The sequence below is a fragment of the Lutra lutra genome, chromosome 2 (genome assembly GCF_902655055.1).
Source record: "Lutra lutra chromosome 2, mLutLut1.2, whole genome shotgun sequence".
Lineage (NCBI taxonomy): Eukaryota > Metazoa > Chordata > Mammalia > Carnivora > Mustelidae > Lutra > Lutra lutra.
Genome location: NC_062279.1, coordinates 34416940 through 34434040, shown reverse-complemented (window position 1 = coordinate 34434040; position 17101 = coordinate 34416940). Strand labels below are relative to the sequence as shown.

Sequence of the window (17101 nt, the reverse complement as noted above, 5' to 3'; positions counted from 1 at the left end):
GACTGAGCCATCCAGGTGCCCCTGTGAGTCACATTTTAAAGCAAAAATAGTGAGAGTGCAAAATTGGGTCAAATGATGTAGACCTCTGATACTGTCCTTAGTGTACAATCTGTGTTTGTTTGTTTTTGTCCTTGTTTTTACTGAAATATAATTGACATGTTACACTGTATTAGCTTCAGGTGTACAAGCAAATGAGCCAATGTTAGTATATGTCATGAAACGACCCCACAATAAGTCTAGTTACCATCCACCACCCCAATGTTTACAATTACTTATTACTTGTGAAGGGAACTTTTAAGATCTATTCCCTTCGCAACTTTCAAATATACTATAAAATATTATCAACTATAGTCACCATGTTGTACATTATATTCCCATGACTTATTTATTTTATAAACAGAAGTTTGTTCTTTTTGGTCCCTTTCACCCACTTCACCCCCCTACCACCTCCCACCTCTGGCAAATACCAATCTGTTCTACCTGTACTTTTTTTGTTTTTTTTTTTTTTAATTTTTAAGGTACCATGTATGAGGGAAATCATGATATTTGTCTTTCTCTGACTTATTACACTTAGTATAATTCCTTCAAGCCCCATCCATACTGTAGCAAAGGCAGAATTTCCTTCTTTTTTATGGCTGAACAAAATTCCAATATACTTATATATTTCATTTACATATATATATATGTATATGTATATACATATACATATCCCTTTTTCTTTAAATGTAAATGGAGAATTTAATCCATCTATATTTAAGGTAATTATTAATAGGTAAGTACCTATGGTCATTTGTTAATTTTTTTCTGGCTATTTTGTAAATCCTCTGTTCCTTTCTTCTTCTTTTGCTCTTTTCATAAGTTCGTGATTTTCTGCAGATCTTAGCATCCTTTCTCTTCATTTGTTGTGTATCTACTACTATAGGTTTTTCCTTTGTGGTTACTGTGAGGCTTATATAACTCATTTTATAACAATATATAGTTAAGTTTGATCACATTCTGAAAGTACATTTTTACCCCCCTCCCACATTTTATTTTTGATATCACAAGTTATAGCTTTTTGGCCTTGCATAGCCCTTACTAAGAATCACAGTTATAGCTACTTTCACTCCTTTCGTCTTTTAACCTTCATACTTCATGAATGATTAATCCACCTTTACAACATGAGATTATTCTGAATTTTACCACGCATTTGCCTTTGTCATTGCGATGTATACTTCTGTATCTTCCTGTACATCCTGTACGATGCCCTTTCCTTTCAATTTTAAGAAATTTCTCTAATGTTTCTTGTAAAGTAGTCCTAGTTATGATGAACTCCTCTAGATTTCGCTTGTATGGAAAACTCTCTTCTTTAATTCTGCATGACAACACTGCCAGATAGAATTCAGGGTTGACGGTCTTTTTTATTTCTTTCAGTACTTTGAATAGATTGGGTCACTTCCTTCTGGTCTGTGAAGTTTTTGCTTAAAAATCCCCTGGTAGTCTTACAGTGGTTCCCCCCCCCCTTTTTTTTAAGATTTTATTTATTTATTTGACAGAGAGAGAGAGAGAGAGTAAGCAGGGGGTGTGGCAGCCAGAGGGAGAGGCAGAAGCAGGCTCCCTGCAGAGCAGATAGTCCAACACTCTCATTCCAGGACCCCAGGATTATGACCCGAGCCGAAGGCAGATGTTTAACCAACTGAGCCCCCAGGCACTGCACTGTGGTTCCCTTGTACATTACAAGTTGTTTTTCTCTTGCTGACTTTAAGATTCTCTCTTTGTCTTTAACTTTTGATACTTTAGTTATGAGTCTTGGTTTGGGTCTCTTTATTTCATCTTATTTGGAATTCTCTCTGCTTCCTGAATGTAGAGGTCTGTTTTCTTCCCCAGATTAGGGTATTATTCAGTCATTATTTCTTCACATACATTTTCTGCCCCTCTTTTGTTTTCTTCTTCTGGGACTCCTATAATGCAATTGATATTGTCCCTTAAGCTGTCTCTATTCATTTTACTCTTTTTTTCTTTTTGCTACTCCAATTAGGTGTGTTCCACTACCTTGTCTTCAAGTTTGCTTATTCTTCTGCTGCATCTAGTCTGCTATTGAACCCCTCTACTGTATTTTTTGGTTCAGTTATTAAATTCCTCAGCTCTATGACTTCCATTTTGTACTTTCTTATATATTCCATCTCTTTCTTTATTCGTTCTTCACCCTAGCTCAGTGAGCATCTTTATGACAGTTTTGAACTCTCTTTTAGGTAAGTCATTCATCTCTGTTTCATTGAGGTCTTTTTCTGAGGTCTTATCTTATTCATTAATTTGGAAATATTCCTCTCTTTCTTCATTTCCCCTAAAACTCTGCATTAGATAAAACAGCCATCTCACCAGTTTTGAAGAAATGGCCTTGTTTAGTTGAACCTTATTGTTCAATTCTAACAAAGCTTCTGGTTGTCTCTCAAACTTTTGTGATTGTCTAATCCTCCTAATTCTTTTTTAGGGGATGCCAGTAATTGAGGGTATGCCCAGAGCTGTCAATGTCCCAAAGGAAGTGATCTCAGCACCTACATTCAGGTGGATTGGAAATTTGACTCTCAGGTAGCAGCTGTTAAAGTATGAAACTATGCTTCTTTACAAATTTATATTTCTAAGTGATTAACAATCTTTTTTTTAAAGATTTATTTATTCATTTGAGAGAGAGAGAACATTAACGGGATCGTGAAGGGACGAGGGAGAGAATTCTCAAGCAGACTGCCTTCTGAGCATGAACCCTGATGTGGGACTCAATCCCAGGACCCTGAGATCATGACCTGAGCTGAAACCAAGAGTTGGATGCTTGACCCACTGAGCCTCCCAGGTGCCCTTAAGTAATTTACAATCTTAATGGGACTCCAAATTTCACCTGTAATCAGCAGAAAACTTTTTGAATATAGACCTATAGGTCTATTAATTATAGAAATTAATAAGTTCTATTACTTAGATGAAATAAGCCATTTAATTCCATAGACTAAAAGAGGAGGATAATAGACCAGAATGTTATCATACCTTGTTATGGGATTGAAGTATCTGTATGATGATTCTGGTATTAGGGCAATAGTTCTTGATAGAGAGAACCCTACAAAAAGAACAAATACACTCATCAGTGATGTGCCATATCCAATGGCTTTGCAATATAATTAAATTCAGAATTAAATTGATGTGTGGTTAAGCATAATAAAACATAAGATACACTGTTATGTAGTTTTCTAAAAATGTTCTGTTTAAAAGCATACACGGTAAACAGTGCTATTGTTTTAGTATTTAGTAAATGAAATCTATGAAAAGGTCAGGTCTTGGTACTAGGAGACTGTGGTCTTCTATTCTTTTTTTTTTTTTTTTTAAAGATTTCATTTATTTATTTGACAGAGAGAGATCACAAGTCGGCAGAGAGGTAGGCAGAGAGAGAGGAGGATGCAGGCTCCCCACTGAGCAGAGAGCCCAATGCAGGCCTTGATCCCAGTACCCTGAGACCATGACCTGAGCTGAAGGCAGAAGCTTAACCCACTGAGCCACTAGGCACCCTGTGGTCCTCTAGTCTTGAGGAGGAAATAGTTTCATGTATTTTAGCCTTCAAACTCAAACACATTAATTACAGGAAAAACAGAGATCGCATTTTTGTCTATAACATGAAATAGCTCATAGACTATCTTAATCAACTTTCTCATTATACATAGTAAGAAACTAAGATCTATCTCATATGTACTGTATTACGCACAGCATATGTTCTCAACTGTTTCTTGCTATTTGTAGAATCACCTTCAGCTATGTATGTTTATTATGCTCTGGGGACTAGGAGTTCTTCTGGGTTAGGCATAATGCCATTACCTTCATAATGAAGCTATTACTACAAGTCAAGTTCCTGCTCATAGATAGTTCATAGTTGAAGGTGGTCAACACCAATTCTAGTCATCTTGAAGATAAACTTGCCAATAATCACAAGCACATTATACCAAATGATACATAATATATCAGCAGAACTACTGGCATAAAACCCCAGTAAGTAAAGTCTACTAACAGGGCTCACCAATCACAAATGGCATCTTTATTTTTGGTGGGTTAAAGATGTTATTTATAAAGATGTTATTATATTTATAATTATTATTTATAATGTTATTTATAAATATCTGAACAGTTATCAGTTATTTGTATGCTTGCTTTTTTAATTTAAAGAGTTAGTGTCTGTATGAAACTTTAGGAAATATGCGAAGAAGCATAGAGATAATCAGAATACTCTATTTTTTACTTCCTTATTCCTACAACTTCACAGTCAAAAAAAAAAATGGCAGAAGAAACCTGGAATACGATGAACCTAATGCTGTGACAGATGATATCATCTCTTCAGTCCACTGCACTAGGCTTTATTTTAAAAAAGGTAGAAATAAGATCAGCACTGAAGCATATAAAACAAAGTGCCAGCTTCTTACCTCATAATGTTTGAAGTGTCTTCAGCTTGCAAATCACTGCACAGAGGGTTGGCTATAATCAGGCATGCTTCTGCAGATTCCACCTATTCGTCAAGATTAAACCACGTCCATCTTGTAAATTACATGGGAAATGCTCTACTGCTCCCCCTATGGGTTTTCCTAAGGTTTTATCATAAAGTTTCCCATAAGAAAGAGAACACTCTTGAGAAGGAGTTGTGATAAGGACATCTTTACATCAGAATCAGAGTCCTATAGAAGCTGGAAGTATTGGAAGTGCTGCGGCAGACAGATCTGTGTTTAGGGTCTCTAACAAAGATGCAAGAGAAAGTGCATACTTATAGTTCTCCCATTGTCCAAAACCATGTTTTTAAGCAACTTCCTGTATATTTATGTGACTTTCAGGAGAGCAAAGAATGAGGGAACTGGAAGAATGCTTGGCCCAAAGTAAGCATTCCATACTTGTGGATTCTGAATCTTAAGGGTTTAGAAAATTATTGAAGTGACTCTTGTAATATTGACTTGTGGGAAAGAGAAAGCTTATTCTGAGACTGTCATTTTCTATTTCAGTTCTTTATGTTAACTCTATCGATCTCTGATTCTAAAAACTGCAGCCCTTGGTATGATTCTGTGAAACCTAAAACATGGGGGAAGCTGGCTTTGATCTTAATTGAAAGCTGTTTAGATGCTTAGCTCATTATTTTTCTCCCCAGCCTTAATGGGATTTCTGCTATTTTCTTTCATGTTTCTCCTAGGAGAAGGCGTATCAGTGTGTTTAGAAAAAGCTGGGAAATCTGTCATCTGGTAACAATCTTACTTGATGGTAAAATTAAAAACACTTTTGCTATCCATAACTTTTTCAGATTTCTTAGATCGATAAAATAAAATTGCATTAGATAAATAGAGAATTTAGTAAAATAAATAAATGTAAGGATAGGTAAACAATGAGTTCTGCTTGGTTTCCATCAAGGAGGATTTAGAGATCAATTATTACATTTCCTTTATGATCAGTTTTTAAAATTGAGGAAGTTTTATTTTCCTCCAATTAAAGCATCTAGAGTAATATTTTTGAAAGAGCAATACATCTTATCATCTTAATTGTTGCAGCTTTGGGAAACTAGAAGAAGAAAAAGAACTAGTTCTTACCGCAACCCGCCTCAGATCATCCCACTTTAGTGCAGATCCAGAAACAAAAGTTGTATAGGCCATGTTGCACTTAAATATAGTTTCTAATTCCAAGGAAGGAGGGACCCTGGGCAAAGAATGTAGTACCAAAGGTGTAAAAAGATGCCTGAATTTAGTGTAGAGATTGTTATATTTATTTAGTGCCTTTAATAGAACTCTTAATCTCCTATAGGATCCTTCCTTCCTTATCCATACTAGCCTTATTCTAGGCATGGGCCTGAAGCTCAGACCCATCAATCACCAAGATATGATAAAATGCAAATCAGGTTGACGTCCAAAAATTTAAAAAAAGGAATTACTAATAAGGATGATAAAATAAAAACATTTCAATTATTTGAAAAGACATGGTATTTTAAAACAATGAATTTAATGAAATAGCTTCTAAATATATAAAGAAAAAGTTGACAAAACTAGAGAGATTAATTGATGAATTATCACAGTAATGAGAGATTTCAACACATTGCTCTCAATTGATTGAACAGAAAAAAAATTGTCAAATTTAATGTTTCTAAGTCCTTTTTTTCCCTTTTATTTAGGTAAAATTAAAATTGAGAGATATATAAAATATATCATGTGATAATTTGATATGTGTATATATTATGAAAGGCTTCTTCCCATTAACTTTATACATCGATCACTTCGCATGATTATCTTTTTTTTTTTTCAGGAGAGCCTCAGAAGTTATTCATCTTAAAACTAGAAGTTAGTACCCTTTTACCAACCCTTGTCTATGTCCTCCCCCAACATCCTAGCTTTAGGCAACCACCTTTCTACTTTCTGCTTTTATGAGTTTGACTTTTTTTTTTTAATCCCAGATATAAGTGATAGCACACAGTATTTATGTTTCTTTGTCTGGCTTATTTCACTTGTCATAATGCTCTCCAGGTTCATCCATTTTGTCATAAATAACAGGAATTCCTTTTTTAAGGCTAAATAATATTCCACTGTATATGTATGTATATACACATGTATGTGTATATATGCATGTATTCATATGTATATGTGTATGTATGTATGTACATACATGTATGTGCTGTGTATGCCTATTTTTTAATATATTCATCCAACAATTGACACTTAAGTTAGGTTGTTTCTATACCTTAGTATTGTGAATACTCTTTTAATTTTTTTTTTGAGAGCACACAAATATTTATCAAACTGATAAATTACTTGACCAATACGGAAAGCCTCAACATACCACAAAAAATAGTTGTCATACATATTATGATCTCTGATCACAATACACTTTCAGTTAGAAGTTAATAACAAAAAAAAATCTCCATTTCTTAAAAAAATAGACTGCTAAAAGTGACATGGTCTAAGAAGCAATTATAATGGAAGTTATAAAATTCTTACAAATAAATCATGTTGCGAACACTAAACAGCTGAGCCTTTGGATACAACAAATGCAATGCTTTAGAAGTTGTTTATAGCCTTGGACATTAATTTTGGAATAAACCCACAGAAATAATAAGGAAAGAGACAATAAAAATAGGAGTGCAAAGAATGAAATAGAAAATAAATTATGAAACAAAGAAGATCAATAAAACCAAAAGCTGGGTCTTTGAAAAAAACAAACAAACAATAAGAAACTAATACAATAGGCAAAAATGTAGTAAAATCAATGGGGAAAGAAAAAAGACAAAAATACAGGAAATTGAATTCATTACATCGAATGAAGAAGATAAAATACCTATAGGGGAAGTAGAGATAAAAATAAGAATGAAAGAATATAACAGATAATCAAGTGTAACAGCTTTTGAGTTTCAACAAAACATATTACTAAAAATATGTCTTATCAGAACTCACTCTAGAGGAAACATAAAGCCATATAGTCCTATGACTATTAAAGAAATTGAAGCCATAATTTAAAATCTCTCAAAACAAAACACACACCGACACCAAACAAAAATTTAAATCCACCAGTTCTAAATGGTCTTACGGTATCTTCTACCACACTTTTAGGCCACAAATTATCACATTTTTTTATACAATGTCTTTCAAAGACATTAAAAAGAGGGAATAGTCTTTAGCTAATACTACAAAGCCAAACTAACCATAACTCCAAAACTACTAATGTAATTTACCACATTAACAAATTAAAAGCAAAAATACAGAGTCATCTCAGACACAGGAATTTTTTTTTAATCTTTAAAGATTTTATTTATTTATTTGACAGAGAGATCACAAGTAGGCAGAGAGGCAGGCAGAGAGAGAGGGGGAAGCAGGCTCCCTGCTGAGCAGAGAACCAGATGCCATGCGGGGCTGGATCCCAGGACCCTGAGATCATGACCAGAGGTGAAAGCAGAGGCTTAATCCACTGAGCCACCCAGGTGACCAGATGCAGGAATATTTTTAAAATAAAAAGGATGTCCTTAATGACAAAATGTTAGAAGAGTTTTCTTTGAAATGAGAAAGAAAAGATATAATTGCCACTTTTTTTGCTGTTATATTTAATGTCTTATCAAGTACAGTAAGAAAAGAAAATAAATAGTACACAGGATTAGAAAGGAGGAAATAACTGTCTTTATTTGAAACTATTATTTACATAGAAACCCCTAACACACTATAAAAGAAAATTTAAGTAATGGAGAAATTTAGCAATATGGATAGACAGAAGGTTAATATACAAAAGTCAATACTGTGTTTTATACCAAAAGCAAACAACTAGAAAAATTAACTAACAAGACAGTATTTCTAATAATATTAGAAAATATCAACTACTTAGAAATATAAATACACATAAAATAAATATCACAATATTACTCGTTTATGCTATATATTCTCTAAGCCTAGTTATCTGGCTCTTCTGGAAGTTTTGAGAGCTAAGATCTATTTATACATTTCTTTTTGCTTAATTTAACCATAAGTAGTTTTTGTTATATGCCACTAAGTATCCTGATACACAGGAATATAAATTAGTATTTTAGTTTTTGACAATTTCTATCATAACATCTTGGAATTTTTTTTTTTTTAAATAACAGGAAACCAAAGAAAGAAAAGCAACAGTTTCTCTATCAGTTACCTATATTCACTTAAAATTTTTCAAGATCTTCATGGATAGAAATAACAAATTATTATTTCTTGAAATTCTTTGGTTTGATTTGGCTCATCTGGATGATTTTTCTGCTCCATGTAGTTTTGCTGGAGTCGCTCCTATGCCTGCATTTAGCTGAGAGTGTTAGTGGGTTAGAACATCCAAGATAACATCACCTATATATCTATAGCCTCAACTGGGCTAGCTGGAGATGCTGGCACCTGGATGGACCTCCTCTCCACCAGAGTAGGTGAACTTCTTCTATAGTGCTTCAGGGTTCCCAGAGACTGGAAGCAGAAGCTGTCAGGCCTCTTAAGAGCTGAGCCCATAACTGGCCCAATCACTCATGTATATTTTATTGGTTAAAATGAATCAAAAGGTTGTCTAATTTCAACAGAAGGGAGAACAGACTACTTTTGTTGGAGGACTAGACTATGTGTCAACAATTGGGAGGAATCCGGGTAGCCATCTTCTAAAAACAATCTACCACAAGGATCCAAATCCCTCCCCTATACAAAATATTCTCACTTTCTCTACCCAAAGTTTTGTCTTTTTAAAGCCTCAGTTTAAAGTCCTGGATCTTGTCATCTACATCAAGTCTAGATGTGGATAGGGCTCCTCTGGTACAGCTCTTCCTCATCTGATGACCCATGACCTAGATAGACAAGTCATCTCCAACTCAACACCCAGAATACCATGACGAGGCAGGAAAACTGCAGCAGACATTCCCAACCAAAAGACACTGGGATGGTAATGGATGGCACACAGAAATCACTGGTCCACTGAAACTGTAAAATCTATCTGAACACATATTATCATGGCCCCGACTCAGAGGGTAGAGCATGTTTTTGATTAGGGCCCAGTTCTTCTCTAATGAGCCAATCCACTGTTTTTCTCAGTTCTTATCTCTGCCCCCTGACCCTATGAGTCATCTTCTGTTTTCCAAATAAATGGCCCACGTTTGTTCCTGAGTAGATTTCTCAGCCTAATTCCTACCTATGCTGGGTTGGGAGCCAAGAGGCATTTGCTTCCATTGTGAAGTCTCTCTGTCCCTTTTACTCCAAGCTGACAGTTAAAATTTTCTTTAAAGCACTAATGACTTTCTATAAATGTTATTCAGGTTCATGCCCCCAAACTCATATCCTTAAGATTCCTTTGGAGATAGATCTCTACTTTGAGAAAGTCAGAGTTCTGGGAAGAATGTCCTTCAGCTTCCTAGAAGCCCTTTGCCTGCCTAAGAGAACCATCTTACAAGTCACCACCTTACATTTTTCTGAGGTCTTAACAAAGGATCTTACAGCTGAGCTGCATCCTTGATTAGATCCTATCCTTTGACTTGAGGTCGTATTTTATAGCACCCTGGATTTGACCCCATCACCCTGAGGTCATTTACCACTGGCAATTTTTGGCCAGCTAGAGAGACTATTCTGAGCCTTCTATATTTTGTTTAAGTTCTGCTTGAAGACTAAAGAGTTACTTTTTACCTCCATTTTCTTACCATATCTCATCAAACATGATTATACTTAGAGCAAATGGCACCTAACATTCTTTCAGGAAATTTTCTCAGCCATCTTCACAGTCTTACTTAGTGTATTTCCTATCTATCATGTTATTTGGGGTGACATTGTTACCAAAATTGTGCTGTTCTTTCTGTACCCAATGGCAGTTTTTCTCACTGTTTTTCTAGCCTCTAATAACAGTCTCCAGGCAACCCATCTAGCCTCTGCCTACCACCCATTCCAAGGAGAAAGCCACATTTTGGCTTTTATTGTGATAGCAGCCCACTTCCAGGACCACATTTTATATCAATTATCTCTCCACAAAATAAACCATTCTAGAACTTATTGATCTAAAACAACAATAGTATATTATTTCTCAAGATTTTGTGGGTTGGCTCGTCTCAGCAAGGTAATTCTTCTGTTCCATACTGTGTTGACTGTGGCCATTCACTAGGGTACATTCATCACAGAGCTTTACTGAGAGCTGGAATGTCCAAAATAATTTTACCTGCACGACTGTTGTCTCACTTATGTGACTAAAGCAACAGAGGGTAGGCTGGGCCTTCTCCCCATCAAAGCAAGCTACTCTGACTCTTTACATGATGATATAGGTTTCCAAGACAATGAAATGTGAAACTACCAGTCCTATTAAAGTTCAGGCCTGAAACCAGCAAAGTGTCACCTCTGTCGCATGTGGCATTCAATTTATCATATCAAGTCATAGGGCAGGCCAGACTCAAAGGGAAGTGGAAGAGACTGTGCCTCTTATCTGGAGGAGCACTATGAATATACAGTAGGGGAAGGAAATGTTAACAGTTGTGTTAGAAAAAAATCTAACAAAATTGCCGATCACGATCATTGTTTTAAAGGAAATGCGATGGAGCGGTGAGAAAGAAGGATTAGAAGACACTAATTCAGATGGGTTGAATTGGGGGTGGGGGGACTCTCTGAGTGCTGAAGCATAAGAATAAACTGATCATATAACAGTAAAAGAAGAGTTTCTGAGAAAAAAGCACAAATAAAGTGGCCTTCCTAGAAACTAAGGAGAGACAAAATATTAATTTTGAATAGGGTTGTGACAGTGGAGATGAAGAGGTAGAAACAGAATTAGTATTTATTAAGGAGACAAAATTGATGATTTTGATGAAAGTGTACACAGGGTTTGAGAGAAAGGAGCGGCAAACACGATGTTTCATTTTCTGTTTTAAGGAACTGCACCGATAACATCCCATTTACTGAGAAAGAAAAATGCTGTTTTCTTTCCTTCCTTTATATATATGTATAATACATATTTCCTTCCTACACACACACACACACACACACACACACACACACACACACACACACATACACACACATATGAGAGGGACATAAGATCCTGAATTTAATTTTGAAAATGTTTAATCTGAGGGGCCTTTGAAAAACTGGGATGGAAATATCCAGTAAGCAATTACTTTGTGAATACAGAGCCACAGAGAATGTCTGGCAGAGGGTATAAATTCTGATGACAATAGAGTCATCAGAAATTATAGGTAATTGGTAAAATTCTAGATGAATTTTATATCATTTTAAAAATTTCATTCATTCTCTCTCCTTTTTTTTTTAAAGATTTTATTTATTTGACAGAGAGAGATCACAAGTGGGCAGAGAGGCAAGCAGAGAGAGAGAGAGAGAGGAGGAAGCAGGCTCCCTACAGAGCAGATGGCCCGATGCGGGACTCGATCCCAGGACCCTGAGATCATGACCTGAGCTGAAGGCTGAGGCTTAACCCACTGAGCCACCCAGTGACCCCATTCATTCTCTTGACAAGTACCTGTAATAACCTACATTAGTCCATGAAAATGCAGCAGCAAATACATCTAATGATATTCTTTTTGTCTCAACTGGATTATAATTATTAGCCCCTTATCACAATTTTAGCACTTTTTAATTATTTTTTAATATAAGGATTCAAGCAATATGCCAATTACTGAGAAGACAGGAAGGCAATGATAGTGAAACAAAACTGTTGGCTGTCCATCAATAGCCCATGCTGGAGTTTACAATGCTTACTGGTTATCTCATATATGAGAGCCCGAAGTGATAGTGGACAGTGGACTCGGCATGCCTTAATCTAAAAAGTACAAAGTGTTAACTATAAAATGTATGAAGCTGAAGTGATCCCGTATACAATGCTGTGTAAGAGCAAAATGTCATTTTGAATATGTCTGACTTATTTAGCGAAGTGTGGATGACTGATGAGCTTTTTGGACAAAATGGAGAAGCTAGTTCAGTACACTTTACACAAAATCAATTTCAGAGAGCTTAAATATAAAATAGCTCAGTATGAAAACATAAAAATGCCAGAAGAATATTTGCTTAATTCTAGAACAGAGAGACCAAAAAATGCCAGAAAAGCCAGATCCCAAAATGAAAGAGGCGATGGATTATAGTGCATGTAAATCCAATGCTCTGTATTAAAATAAAAGCACATGTGCACACACACACACACACACACACACACACAGGCCAAGAGAAAAATATTTACAACACACGACACAAAAAGGCTGATATCAAAATACATTAAGACTGCTTAGAAATCAGTGAAGCAACAGACGATCTTCCTCATAGAGAAGGAGATAGAAATGAAAAGACAAGTTCCTTCATCCATCAAAAAAGGAAAAGAAAATGGTCAAAACATACAAAACCTGTTCAGTCTCACTAGGAAACAAAATTGTAGGTAGGGAAAGCAAAAAGGAAACCATTGAAACATAAAAATTGTTCAATCTCACTATGAATCAAATTGCAAAATAAAACGAGAAAACCATTTTGCCTGCTTAAAAATCTTTTTGTATTAAGTATGCATTTTCCAGTGTTTCACAAAATAGTTGACCTGCACTCTACTTGTGGAAATGTAAGCTTCATAGAATAAAAACATCACCAAAAACAGTCCTCTCTGCATCGGTTTGAACTGACACTTCCAATTCTGAGAACTAGCAGAATAATAATTGTAAAATGCAGCAGACTTGTGTACAAAATGATGGTCATATGTAATAATAATAAATATGGAATACTTTCCTAAATGACAGGAAATCTTTCAAACAATGTTAGGACATACACAGAAAAATGCCAGGCAAGATATATTTTAAAATATTCTCTGAGATTAACTCTGATTTTTAAGATTGCCTTTTCTTTTCTTTGTCCTTATTATTCTTTCTTAATTTTTCTTCGAATATTGCAAGGGTCATTTTTTTCCCATTAAAAAAATGCACACATATTTCAATTATGTTAATTAATTTAGACTTCATGAACCATACAGAAACACTTACTCTCCCAGAAAAACAATCTCGATGTTGATTTCTCCTGCCTTATGGCGGAGAAAATTCCTCAGGAAGGCAGTCACACTGTCAACTGTAATGTTTCCACAGACCACGATGAACCTAGGGAGCAAGACTATGTGAGATGGATCATCTGAGGAACAGAAGTATCTTCCTGTCAAGATTTAGAGATGGACAATTGCTTAAACCTAGTTTTAAATCAATCTGGTATTTGAATTACCCAGATTTTAAAAACAGGAACACTGAAGATTGCATGTCCAATAAGGAGAAGAAACCTCAGATTGCTGTATTCCCAATTCATCCCACATTGGATATGAATCCCAACATTTGAATTACACATAGCTTTTCAGGAACACAATAATAACTATCATAATTGCTATGTTTTTCATAGTTGTTATAACTTATAGTGGACTGGTGCATGTGTTATTTCACTTGATTTTTCTTTCCACTTGATTCCTGATTAGCTGATTTAGTCTTTTTTCAAAGGAACAACAGAGGCTCGGCATGGTTCACTGATTTTCTCACAGTCAAACAGTATGGTAGAGGTGGCAGTTCATTCTAGGTCATTGTGGTTTCTCTTCCACATCAAAAATTAGCTAGTCCCTTGGGGCACCTGGGTGGCTCAGTGGGTTAAAGCCTCTGCCTTCCGCTCAGGTCATGATCCCAGGGTCCTGGGATCGAGCCCCGCATCGGGCTCTCTGCTCAGCAGGGAGCCTGCTTCCTCCTCTCTCTCTGCCTGTCTCTCTACCTACTTGTGATCTCTGTCTGTCAAATGAATAATAAAAAAAAAAAAAAACAAATTAGCTAGTCCCTATAAAAAAGTGAGTCCAATGGAGAGATATCTAGGACAGGTGCAAAAATCTCCGCATGTAACTTTTACAAGGAGAAACAGCTGTCCTTTTCCTTGGGTTTCATGCATTTAAAGAAGATATCTTCCCCTCTATTACTCGTTTAAGGAAACCAAAAGTGTACATTTGGCCTAACTTAACCTTAAATTTTCCAGACCTTTTGGGCTACTTTGGCATGTGTTCCGCATCCCTTTCCTGCAATAAATTGGATTAGACTTTGGCTTATCTAGTTCATTTCACTCTTTTCAATATTTGTTTTTCACTCATTTCATCATCATCATCATCATCATTACTAGTTTTTACTTTCCCCTTCAGACTCCTAGGTCAATCTTGGTTTTCGTCCAATTGTGCTGAGACCACTTCAAGAGAGTTTCTCTGCACTGTACCTGTTTCCTCTACAGCAGATGGAGACTAAATAAAAAAAGAACTCCTTCAAATTAAAGATCTCCAATCCATTCTCTCCTTCTTAGATGTGAAAACCATAATGGAAACTGAAGTAACACATCACAGAGAAATAGGTTAAAAAACAACTCCAGCTCTGTTTCCCATCTGGAACAGGTGGCTGTGACATGGACAAAACAGTTGATCTACGAAGTGTTATAGAAACTGTGGAAGTTGTTCGTCCCCCTAGCAAAGCTCTGCCTGTGAACGAGCCCCCATATGGCAGAGGGGAATATGGGCCAAGACAATAGAATTGAAGTCATTATTTTAAATGTGAACTGCGGTTTTAATTTGAACCATTATGTGAGGTTAGCCATAAGTTGACCGTATGATCAAAATGAATAGGACAATTAGTAATAGATGTAAGAGAAGAGTTAGTGATAGGGGAATGTAGAAATGTTGCTATAATCAATACTTGACAGGAAATGACAACATTATCTGTCATTTTAGTTGATTTACTATGGGCTAAGCATCTATACAGCAGTGATTATCAAATAGTAAATATCTTCTTCTGGTATTTATTTTAGCATAAACCTCTTGGCTAAATGAAGGACCTTGCCAAGATATTCACCTACGACAGGGAATAGGTGTTTAGAAAGGGATATGTGACTAGTAGGATTTCTCAAACTGTAGAAATTATCCTTGAAAGCTATACTTACTTCTTCCCTTTGACTACTTCATAGGCACTGGTGTATTTCCTCTTGTTAGCAAAAAGTTCCACCATTTCAGGGACATAATTTGCAAATAGGACCTAAAATGACCAGCAAATAAAATCTTAGGTGTCTTTATTTCTAAGGGTAGTCCAAACTTCTGAGATTATAAAGGAGAAAGAAGGTACCTAAAACTTTCTCTTATTTAGGAGGGGTATGACTATGAACTGTTTTTAAAAGACAGATTAAGGCGATTTTTCTTCCTTACTTCAACCTTTGGATTTGTTTAAATAGAATAAAGTGCTTTGCAGCATTCGAAATGATGCAAGCAAAGACAAGCAATAAGGCCAACTTCCTGCCTGCCTAGTCACATCTACCTGCCTTCCTGTCTCTTTGAGTTGGTACTTCTTGAGGCCTTAGAAAAAAATAAAGCATGTGGGACAAAAAGGGATTCAGGAAAAATGAATGAAATGAGGGATGTAGCAATATGGATAGAGGAGTATCGGCAAGGTAGAGTAGAGAATTCTGTTAATGGTTTTTAAGGGATTGAAATTAAAGTCACTAAAAGAAAAGGAGGTTTCCTTTGTCTAAGACACACTCCTGAACCAAGTACAGATATTTACATATCTGAAATAGAATGCTAGTTCAGAGAGAGCTTACTCATTTGGTCTGGAAAGAACAGAATTTTCTTCAAATCAAATCTCAAATGCCCTTCTTCCTCTTTGGAATAAAGACTTTAGTTTGACGGCCAAAGATTAAGGAATACAAGGTTGCTCAATTCAGTGAGAGGGTAATAGGGAAAGTCTGCTCTCCATCTGCCATCCTCATCTTTATCCATCAAGCAATTATGTCATGCACTCCAGGGGGTGCAGTTTGGAAAATATGTGCTCTAAATATCTTTCCATTTCATCTGACACCTGCTCTGAATAATGCAACATTCATTCTCAAGCCTTTATTGTTTTATTTCTCACCATTAACTACATGTTTTTGGTTAGTAAGGATAATAAAAATATTCTTCACCAAACTCCCCAGAGTGAAAAACATGATGAAGGTCCGTCCTAGGGATGTCTTGGCTACCACATCTCCAAAGCCAACAGTTGACGTTGTTGCCATGACCAGGTAAATAGACTCAAAATATGATATATTCTGTGAATTTCTACCTTTGAGCCAGGGATCACCAGAATTTTCCACCTGTGCAAAGAGAGGAGATTCAGAAAAGGTCTCTGAATGGAATCCAAGGGAAAGTTTATAAAGAATAGGCAAAACAGTTAATTCAATCCAAATGAAGTATTAGGTGATTCCCAGGTTGCACTGAAGGGTTTGCAAAGTGTGGGTCGTGATTATGAAGTCTTGTTTTACTTCATTGTGATAACTGCTGAACCCTGAGGTGACATGTAGCTTGAGCCCACATTTGGAGTGCTCCAGCAGAGGACTGGCAGCACACATCTTTCTCTTCCCTTGGTCAAATCATCGAATCTGAGAGTCATGAGACTCCAAAGTTCTCAGATTGACAATTATTATTTATTCTCATTTTCCACCCGCTCAGGTTTATCATTAAAAAAGAAGCACTTATAAAAAGGAGGAAGCCCTTACATGAGCACTTCATTTCGATGAGCTTAAGCACATGAAGGCTAGTGTCTAAGGAAAAACAAATAAACAAGTTTTCCAGGTCATTCCCCACCTCCAAAAACAAA

The 17101-nt window shown here is 36.0% G+C and overlaps 1 protein-coding gene across 4 annotated transcripts in view; it reads right to left on the bottom strand.

The window, feature by feature from the left end:
- KCNU1 (potassium calcium-activated channel subfamily U member 1) overlaps positions 1 to 17101 on the bottom strand; it is a 163567-nt gene that overhangs the window by 103668 nt on the left and 42798 nt on the right. For 3 of the 4 annotated variants that reach the window (XM_047717060.1, XM_047717062.1, XM_047717063.1), the window contains 6 exons: positions 16428 to 16598; positions 15417 to 15508; positions 13460 to 13570; positions 5577 to 5682; positions 4434 to 4516; positions 3016 to 3085 (listed from right to left, as the gene is read on the bottom strand). In XM_047717060.1, coding sequence (XP_047573016.1) covers positions 3016 to 3085; positions 4434 to 4516; positions 5577 to 5682; positions 13460 to 13570; positions 15417 to 15508; positions 16428 to 16598 — 633 coding nt within the window. The remainder of the gene's footprint in view (positions 1 to 3015; positions 3086 to 4433; positions 4517 to 5576; positions 5683 to 13459; positions 13571 to 15416; positions 15509 to 16427; positions 16599 to 17101) is intronic. The other variant, XM_047717061.1, reaches the window with a different exon arrangement.